This window comes from Marmota monax, unplaced genomic scaffold (assembly GCF_021218885.2).
Source record: "Marmota monax isolate L192 unplaced genomic scaffold, Marmota_monax_Labrador192_F-V1.1 WCK01_AAM20220418_F8-fsc00073, whole genome shotgun sequence".
Classification (NCBI taxonomy): Eukaryota; Metazoa; Chordata; class Mammalia; order Rodentia; family Sciuridae; genus Marmota; species Marmota monax.
The window spans coordinates 1,788,291-1,798,252 of record NW_026692846.1 but is presented as its reverse complement, the minus strand read 5'-3'; the positions used below and the strand labels follow the sequence as shown (position 1 = coordinate 1,798,252).

Genomic DNA, 9,962 nt, shown 5'->3' with positions numbered 1-9,962 from the left:
CTCTCTGCCCCCTCACCGTAGGCCCCGCCCTGTCCCGCCGAAAGCCCCGCCCCCGCCCCGCCCCGCCCCGTGCCTCTCCGCCACCAGAGCTCACCGCCGGCCCAGCCGCTGGGCTGCCCCTGTACTGAGCATTATTTTGTGTACTTTGCCTCGAGTGGCCCTGGCCGGCTCGAGGGTTGCCCGCGGAGACCTCGACACACAAGGAGCACCGCAGTGTCAACCTGGTGACCTCAGGCGAGTGCGCACCTCCCGAGCGCTGTCCCCCGTGTCCCGCCGGAGTCCTCCCACGGTGAGCTTCTACTGCAGCGGCCGGGCGGGCTAAACCCGTTCCCCTGGGTGAGCTGACTCCGGACCGACGCCGGCTTCGCTGCCCGGTGACTCACTGCCTGGGAGCTTAGGAGCCTTGGAAGTCCGGGAGACACAGGGGACACAGCTGCCATTTCATGTGGTTAACGCTTCCCTCCCACTGTCATGATTCCAGTGTTAAATGATTATTTTTATATGACTTAAAACTTTTTCATTTTATTTTATGGCCTGTTTAAGGCAAAATTTAAGAGACTTTCTGGGCCCTAAAATTTTCGTTTTTTCTATTGTGAAAGAAATCACATTGTTTGGATATTTTACCTTGTTTTTCAGTTTTTATGGACAGGACAGTGAGTGCACTTCCTGTTTCTTCAAGCAGATCTGATGCTTAAGCCCTCAACACGCTCAGCTGTTGCTGTATGGGTTTATTTCAAGAGTGTTGGTTCCTTTGACCTTGACAGCGCCCCCTCTCTCTTTCTCTTTCTCTTCTTTAACTCTATTATGGGCCTGGCTGCTGGATACGTAGCTTGATTCTGGGGTTCATGGCAACTGGGCTGGATGGTCGTGCTTTTCACCACATGTGCCAGAAGTCCTGATGCAGGAGGGAGTAAAGCCCACCCCATTCCCACAATCCCAGCCGTGTGGAACCATCAGACCCCATGACAGAATGGGAAGTGGATTCACTGTCCTGACTTTAAAAACTGAAAATCGAGGGAAAGTACACAAAATAATGCTTTTTCAGATCTTGCTCTACAGGTGTCACAGGGCAGTGACCCCTGAATAAAGGGGGCAGGGAGTGAGCTATCTTTGCCCTCAGGCACTGGGCAGGCTGTTTTGGAACAGTGCACAGTGTCCTAGGAAGGAGACTGGGGGTGTCTAAGGGGGGCAAAGATGCTGGAATTCACAGGGCAAAACTATCCCAGAAGAGAGCCAGGAGGTTGGTAGAGGACTCCCCACAACCTTCAACTGAGTTCTGATCCTTGTGTGAGTTTGGGGAACCCTGGTAGGAGCCGGCAGACAATCCCCGGAGCTAGCACTTATCTGGGAGCTTCACTAGCGTGGCCAGGAGAAACCCTGCCAGTCACAGGCCATGGTGGGCCTGCTCTGCAGGGACCTGCCTTATGGCAGGCAAATCAGCCCCTGCTGGCCCCAGGATCACAGCTGAAGCACTCCTCAGAAGCTTCTGATCACTTCCTAGAACAAAACTCAAAGTTTGATCAATGTGAAGCCCATCCAGTGAAATGCCTGACACAATTAAGCATCACTGGCCAGGCGGAGGATGCAGACCAATGACCAGAAACAAGCCTGGGAATACAGAGATGAGCGTCGATGGCAAGGACAGGGAGACACAGCTGCCATTTCATGTGTCCCAGTGGGTAGAGGAGGACATGAACAGGGGTGGAGGGGTGGGGGGGTGGGGAGGCAGCAGAGGAAGCTTAAAACAGAACCTGACTTCGAAAGGTGAAAGTAAGTTAGACTGAGAAAATACACCGCAAATACACGGGATAGGGCAGATTAGACTGCAGAAGACCGTCCGTGAACTTGAGGACACGTTAGGGTCCACTGGGAAGGAAGCACACAGCAGCAGGCTGGAGCCCTGCCGGGCACCTTCAGGAGGGCTCACATGGCACGGGGTCTCCGAGAGGAGGACCTCCAACAGGCAGGTAATGGCCAAACGTTTTGTGATGTGACGTAAGCCATGAACTGTGGACCCAGAGGTTCAGCACATCCCCATGCACTGGAAACGGGGAGAGTGTCACCCCAGAGCACATGGTAGTCACGTCACTTGTGACTGTGGAAAAGAGTCAGATTTAAAAACGGACTTTTGTACAGAGGGTCAAAGATAAGGCTGGCCATGACTTCTTGTCAGAATCAACACAGGCATCAGAACAAAGGAGTGTCTAAAATACCAGGACCCTCCCCAACCCCAAATAAAGAGGAACACACACTCGTCAATTTTGAATTCTATGCCCAGCAAAGATATCTTTGAAAAATAAAGGTGAAATGGAGAAGTCTCAGACACCAAGGCAGAAGGCTGTCTCTGAAGCCCTGAGATAGAAGGGGAGACACAGAGTACCAGCCCTGGGAGGCACATGGCAACTTTTCTGATTTTTAGATCATTTTAGAAGATAATTGATCGCTCGGGGCAGAAACAATAATAAGGTATTATGGAACTTTTAGCAACTTAGAGCCAAAGTGCCTGACAGAGAACATGGAAGCTTACTGTTTTAAAGTATTAGACTAAGTGTGGAATGATTTATTTCTTCTTTTGGGGGAGGTGAGTCTTACACTGTGCTTCCCAGGCTGGTCTTGAACCCCTGGTCTCAAGTAATTCTCCTGCTTCAGCTTCCTGAGTAGCTGGGACTACAGGTATATCTCAGCTCGATGCAATCAATCTACTTTTCTTTCTTTCTTTCTCTTTCTTCTAGAGATTAAACCTAGGGACACTCAACCACTGAGCCACATCCCTTTAAAAAAATTTTTAAATTTTGAGACAGAGTCTTGCTAAGTTGCTGAGGGTCTTACTTAGTTGCTGAGGTTGACTTTGAACTTCAATCCTCCTGCCTCAACCTGCAGACTGCTGAGATTCCAGGCATGTGCCACTGTGTCCAGCACAATATTTCTTGAAGGTTGACTGTAATAAGTTAAGGTGTAAGCATTAAATAATGACTAAAGAAAAGAAATAGGGAAACATCAAGTTCTGGATAATAAATCAACCAAGGAGACAACATAAAATCGTAACAAAATTAACCTGTTTATTAAAGAGAAGACAGAAAAAGAGGAAAAAGGGGGAAAAAAAAAAAACAGAAGAGACAAGTGGAACAGGACTCCATCTGACGCGCACCCACCATGATGCTCTAACCCTCCGCCAGAACAGGCGGACTGACGAGAGGAAGACTGACAGCCGCTGCCAGGAACCCCAGGGGACTCGTGCAAACACAAGTAGGTTAGAACTGAAGAGTGGAGACAGAGGGAAGGGGACACCAAGGACGAGAAAGAGCCAGGTGCAGTGGAGGTGGCACGGTCACAGGTTCAAGGCCAGCCTAGGCAGCTCAGTCAGACCCTGTCTCAAGGTTGAAAAATGAAAAGGACTGAGAACGCAGTTTAGTGCTAGGGCACCCCTGGTCCAATCCCCGGTACCACGGGGTGGGGAAAGGAAGCAGGAAGGACTTAGCGATATCCCACAGAGCAGGTTTCAAGCAAAGGAAGAAACCGGAGCAGAGGCCATTTCCAAATGGTAGAGGGTCATCGGGGGACAGAGCAGCCTAAAGCTCAAGACCTGACACCGGACCTTCAAAGCACACAAAGCAGCAGACACTCCTGATGGGATGCAAGGTACGGGGGAGAGCCCCAGTGGCCGTGGGGGCACCCACAGAGCACTGTGTCCTGCAGAAAGAGAACACACCCAACCCCGACCAGGACAGCCTGGGTCCCGAGTCTCGATGGACGTATGAGGATGGAAATCATGCAAATTATTTTCTTTTTGAGCTGCAATGGGATGAAATTAGATATTAATAACCAAGATATTGATAAGATTCCAAATATTTAGAAACTGGCTGACAACACATTTCTAAATAGCCTATTGATCAATGGGGAGATAAAAAAGGAAATCAGAAAATATTTCCAGCTGAAGGAAGGTGAAAGGGGAGTCCTAGGCTGCAGAGGTAGCTGCCGCAGGCCCAGGGGCTGTGTTGGAGAGGGCAGGTCCTCGGGAAGGACCTGATCTTCCACCTTCCGTGTAATGGGGAGCCATTCAGAAAACACTCTAAGTCCACATTCAAATCAATGAGCACTTGATCTATCTGGTCAGGGACTGTCACCCACCCATTGAGACTGAAGCTCTGTGGGAGAACAGCAACCTCCTGGCCTGTATCCTGGGAACGTAAAGACGTCATGCAAGTAAGCCAATCACAGGGGTCAACCAACAGTAAGCTGGACCTGCAAGCCCTAAGCAGGACTGGAATTTTCCAGTTAGCAAGCAACGAGTACAGAAGCGAGAAAAGGCGTCAGCTCTGCAGCTCAGTTGACCACAGTCCCAGGTTCCAGCAGGCGCTAGGCAGTCGCCTCCTGAATTGGGGCAGGGGTTGGTGGGAGCGAGAAGCTACCTCAAAGTCATGCATACCCACAAGGGCACCCAGGATGTGGCTCCCCACGACCACCGCTGCATCCTGAAGAGGGTACGGTTTGTGGGGTACAAAGTGCAGAAAAACAATTCTTATAAGAAAACAGCTTTCATTTCAGCTCCTCAGAAACAGCTCTTATAACAGTTTTTATTTTTTAGTTTCAGTTGGACACTTCATTCTATTTATTTATTTATTTATTTATTTTTATGGGGTGCTGAGGACCGAGCCCAGGGCCTCGCACGTGCTGGGTGAGTGCTGTACCGCTGAGCCCCGGCCCAGCCCCATTGCAACAGTTTTTTAGAGAAGGCAGCAAAATGGAGGCTGAGGCCTGCCTGTGACAGTTCTTGCTTTATAATTGTCTTATCTGACTCATCAAGACCTTGTATCTATAATCTGGTTTTTTTTTTTTACTAATCTAGAACCTGTAACTCACACTCTTACTGATTCATCAGTTCACAGCACAACACCAGAAAATAGAACGTGATGAGCAGACCAACCAGAGCAGGCAGCACAGGGGAGCTGTGAGAAGAAGAAGAGCAGCCACAGAATCACGAGCTCGAAAGCGCTGGACCAAAGAGCGCCGGGAACCCACCTGTTGGTTCTTTGAGAGCATCGGGGAGAAGACAGGTGGCACCATCTAGCTTGTCCATGGCCGGACCAGAAAGAGGGCCTGTCACATGCCAACCCAGCTGGCTGGTAGCTGACCAGAAGGGCAGGTGCTGGGGCTGCCCCCCGGCCTTGTCCAGGATGGGATGCCCATGCTAGGGGCCAGGGAGGCACAGACCCCCGTCCTTCCTTCTAGGGGGAAGCCAGGCCTGATAGGCTGAGGACCAGTGTTTGGTGAGGCTGAAGATGGCCTAGGGGCTGCCCTGGTGCTGGGCTGTGTGGAGCATTTCTGCTAAGGCAGAGAGAAGCAGCCCTCCCTGTCTCACGTGGTCAGGAATATCCAGACCTCCTGGAGGGGTCAGCACCCACCTCTGGGTGGCCATCCGGGAGCCCTGCCCCTTGCCATCACCTCCCCAACAGCATTGTGCAGGTTCTGGGCTTGGGCTCTACAGGGGGAGTCCCTCCTTGAGGGCACCAGGAAGGAGAGGGCAGGGCTGGGGCTCCCATTGGTCGGAAGCTCTGTCCACACCCACAGGGCCCTCACCTTTGCAGACCCTGCCCAGGGCTCTGGCCTGAGGTGGATCCCAGTTAGGTTGGGGTCAGGTTGATCCTAAGACCACTGAAGGGGCTGCCCAGTGGGGTCACGCCGAGGTAGCCAGGAGGCTAGTCAGGCCCCGGGGACTGCAGGCCACGGCACAGGGTCTGGCTAGGAGCTGTGGCTCTGGACTTGCTCTGGAGAGCTGCCCGGTCACAGGCACTGCTGCGCCACACAGGAGCCTGGCGCCCTTGAGAGTGCAGACAGCTTTGCACCCTGGCCTGGGGCCTGCACACGCCCACCCACCACCTCTGCTGTCCCTTTACTGGCCACCACTTTTAGAAACCCTCTCTGACCCGCCAGACGGCACTCACTCGGTGGCCTAATTTCTGGGGTGGGGGCACACTTCTCCCTGCCTCCATGCTGGACACAGAGCCTCCCTTGCCCAAGGTGGCTGTTGCTGTCCCCTGGACTCTGTAGCTGGCTTGTTGTGGAGTGAGCAGGAGTCACTTCCCTGTTCCTGTCCTCTGTGTCCACATGGGGAATGGGTCTGCATCATGGGTGCCCCTGCCCTCGGCTCTGCCTGACTCCCATGTCCAGACTATACCTTGTCCTGGGTGCCCAGCGGGGATAGTGAGAGGCACACACGGGTTCTGGGTGGCTTGGTCAGGGGAAGAGAATGATCCTGGCAGGTGCCTTAAGACACCTGATCTGGCAGCCACCAGGGGTGGCTGGTCCAAAAGGGGCCCCAGGAGCTCCTCCCTGCAGCCCTGGGGCACAGTTGCCAATGGGAGCCGATCACTGGGTGCTGTACATGCAGCAAGAGGGAAAGCCTGCTGCCCTGCAGAGGCTGGAAGGAGGGGCAGTTGTTGGGAAAAGTATAACGCCAGCCGCACCCCAGAGAAAAACCTCAACGTGGCGTCTAAGGACCATCTCTTCCTACTTTCCCTTTTTTCCACTGGCTCGAAAAGTTCCCGCGGGTTGAACTCTCCCGCCGGCCCCAATTTCAAATCTCGCTGGCGGGGAACCTTAGCCCCAATAAGAACTAATTCCTGGGCTCTGGAGCTGATATCTGGAAGAACTTGCCAATGAACGGGTGGCCTGCCATTTACCTAAGCCCTGCCATCTCCCCTTAGATCTATATAAGCACAGAGCCTTTTGCAATGAAATTGGAACTCTCCCTGGCGAGTTGTCTTGCGTGGAGGATTCTTTCAGCAGTGGCCCTGCAGGAGACCAGGGGACCCCTTACAGGCACCAGCACCAGGGGCAGATGCTGATCCCACCAGGTGGGTGAGGCTCTGGGAGGTCGAGTGTCTTGCTCAAGTCACCTGGTGAGGACCAGGAATGACCAGGCCAGCCCTGAGGAATGGCTTGGGTATGGAGAGGGGGCTGACAGGGTGAGGCTGTGGGGCTCACCCAGGCCATACCCAGAGCTGAAGGGGCAGCCTGGGCATTGAGGTCACACATTGGCCCAGGTCTCAGGGGAGGCGAGATGCTGGTGGGGTTAAGAGTGACCGCTTCCTGGGTCACACTCCACCTTTCACAGCGCGCCAGGCTGAGGGCCCTCAGCTTGAGCCAGCGTGTCCAGAATGCCTATCTCAGGGCAGGTTCACGGGGAAAAGAGGCCAGACCCCTCCTCAGGGCCATCCCTCCTGTCTGCTGGGGGCAGGGTAATGCTGGGCCACTGAGGAGTTCGCCAAACCAGGGAGCCAGGGTGCCACGGTGCCAGTCCTGGCGGGGTCAGAACCTTGTGCTGACCCCAGGAGGCTCAGAGGATGGCTACTGGAGAGTGGGACTGGCCTGCTCCCAGGATGGGTACGATGTTTGCTTGGGCATCTGTAAATAGACTCCTCTCTCACTCCACCTCAGCCTCCAAATTGGAGAACTGTCCAAGCCTGGCAGGAAGCCAGCTGGAGCCTGTGCTGTCCTCAGGCCCTTCCCTGCCCCTGGGCCACCGCACCTAGCCTCTGGCCGAGTCAGGCCCCCAGCTCCCCTGGGTGAGTTCTGGCCCAGGGGCTGCGGGGCTCTGTGTGGTCAGGGGACAGCTGGCCTGGCCTTGGAGCAGTGTCTGCATAGCTCAAGACTGGGGTCTCTCTGAGCCTCTGTACCCAGATCTCAGGGATGTGGCCTGGGTGGGTGTCCCTCCGCCTCTGGGCGCTACTGGCCTGTGTTCCAGGGTGCCTCACCCCAGGGGCGCCTTCCTCCTCTGTGGCTGCTGGAGGCACCGGGGAAGGCCTGATCCCTCCAGGGGTGGTGAAGCCTCCTGCACTGCCCGTGCGCTGCCAAGGCTGCCCCAGGCGGCAAGTGCTGGAGACTGGGGTCTCCAGCCCCACCCCCATTCCACACCCACGCTGGTTTTACATCATTTATTTCCTTGCAGAGGCTCAAGTAGAAAAATAAAGGAGTCAGGACAAAACCAGGGGACCAGGGTGGCCTGTCCGCCCTCCTGCGTGCCTGGCCGGCCACACCCTGCCGTCCTGGGGGAGGTGCTGCTCCAGGTGGTCGACTCTCCATACCCACCCTGACCTGGCCCAGCCTCCTGGGAAGGCCCAGCCTTGGGCATCGGGCACTCCCGTCATGGCCAGGGAGGAAGGGGGCTGTGGGGGGCCCCAGGGGAGAGAGGGAAAGGGGTGACACCCTTGCCTTGGGGGGTCACAGGCTGGGGGCCACGCTGGCGAGGAGGCCCAGGGCCAGCAGCAGGCCCAGGGTGGCGCTGCTGGGCAGGGTGTGGGCGGGCGCAGAGCTGTGCAGCCGCTCGTTGCACAGGTCGTCTTGGCAGCACTGGGTGGACTGCACGCCGCTGCTGACTTGGCCCTGCTGCCTGTGGTTGGGCATGCACGCGTCTGCGCACTCTTTCCTCACCAGGTTCCCCGACAGAGGCTCCACTGCACATAGACGGGGTGTCAGGCCTGCCCGCCTCGCCCCAGCCCACGCCCACACAGCCCCGAGTCCAGCTGCCACGGGCACCCTCCACCTCCGGGCTAGGATCACCACTAAGACCAAACCGTCACGAGCGTGGCTCCCCCGTGGTCCCCCACACCCTGCAGCAGCTGGGCTGCCACCCACCTGTGGTCATGGTCCTGCAGTAGCGGGAGCTGGCTGGGCAGGTCTGCGGCTGCTTACAGTTGGTGGAGCTGGAGCACACGTGGCAGCGGAGTCCCCGGGCTAGGGGGTGAGGGGTCAGTGTCTCAGCTGGGCCTGGGGCCACTGCCCACAGAGACCCCTGCAGGACAGAACCCTCTCTACTCCTGCCCCCGCCCCTGAGCCCACTGATGAACAGGACCCTCACCCCCTGCACAGCTTGGGGGAGTCTGCTGGCCCTTCAGACTCCCTTCCTAGAGGTCCTGTCCTGGACCATGCCTGGGGAGCAGCCAGGAAGTGAAGAGGATGGAGTACCGGGGAGACCCTTCCTAGACCCTTCCTAGACCCTTCCTAGAGGTCTCAGCCCTGGGACTAGGCCAGGACAGTTGTCAGGACACAGCTGCTGCTCCACCCTGATGGTTCTGAGGACGCGGGTCCTTAGCTTGGCTTCCTGAGTCTTGGGGAAGTGGGGCTAAGCCACCCCAGGGCTGTCAGGGAGGGGCTGGCAGCAGGGGCCGATGGCCCTGAGTCTGTCCTTCCCAGGAGAGCGGCATCTCAAGACAACTCCAGGCTTTGTGGCTCTCAGCCCGAGATTCTCCTGGTGCATTACAAAATTCCCTGATTCTGAAGTGCCCTAAGTCTGGGATTCTGCCAAGTCGAAATGGAGTTCGTTTTGCTCTAGATTCCAAGAGTCGAGCCCTCCACAACATCGGGATTCTCTGAGCCTGAACTCCTCCAGGCTTCCAGTGTTTGGTGATTGCCCTGGCTGAGGCTGAGGGTCTGGCAAACAGGCCAAAGCTGCCCACCCTCACTTGACCCCCAGGCCTAGCCTCTCACCTGGGCCCATGGCCACAGCCAGGATGACGAGGAGCAGCAGGACCGTCTTCATACCGAGCATCATCTGGGAGCAGTGGGGGCCCCTCCTCTGGGGAGGACTTATAGTTGGGATGGTGCCGTGGAGGGTGTGGGGTGGCAGCCCGCCAGCCAGTGGCATGCCATCTGGACCTGCCTCACTCTGCCTGGTCCACACCCACCAGCCCCACTCATGCCTGGCTCCTGCCAGCTGGAAGGACACTGCCCCTAGCCCACCTCTCTGGGCCTAGCCAGGGCTGGGTGTGCATAGGGCCTCCGTGTCCGTCCTGCCCTGCGGCTCCCTGCTTCTGCTCAGTCCCCTCATTGTCTGTCTGCTGGTCCTGGGTCACATTGTCTCTAACCATCTACCTGGTCTGTCACCTTGTGTCTTTGCCCTGCATTTCCCAACCCCAGAGAGGTCCTTCAAGCCACAGCTTGTCCCAGATGCTCTGGGGAACCCA

At 56.2% G+C, this 9,962-nt stretch overlaps 1 protein-coding gene and 1 long non-coding RNA gene across 2 annotated transcripts; one reads left to right on the top strand and one right to left on the bottom strand.

Moving 5' to 3' along the window:
* The first annotated feature begins 77 nt into the window (after positions 1-77).
* Positions 78-6,753, top strand: LOC124095832 (uncharacterized). Its single transcript, XR_006852625.1, has 2 exons — positions 78-289; positions 4,880-6,753. It is a non-coding gene; the product is annotated as an uncharacterized LOC124095832 (long non-coding RNA).
* A 1,167-nt stretch (positions 6,754-7,920) lies between these two features.
* On the bottom strand, positions 7,921-9,637 carry Ly6d (lymphocyte antigen 6 family member D). Its single transcript, XM_046449201.2, has 3 exons — positions 9,487-9,637; positions 8,635-8,733; positions 7,921-8,453 (listed from the first exon to the last, which is right to left on the bottom strand). Exons 1-3 carry the CDS (start codon positions 9,548-9,550, stop codon positions 8,221-8,223), a joined length of 396 nt encoding a protein of 131 aa, XP_046305157.2. The 5' UTR covers positions 9,551-9,637; the 3' UTR covers positions 7,921-8,220.
* Between the last annotated feature and the right edge of the window lie 325 nt (positions 9,638-9,962).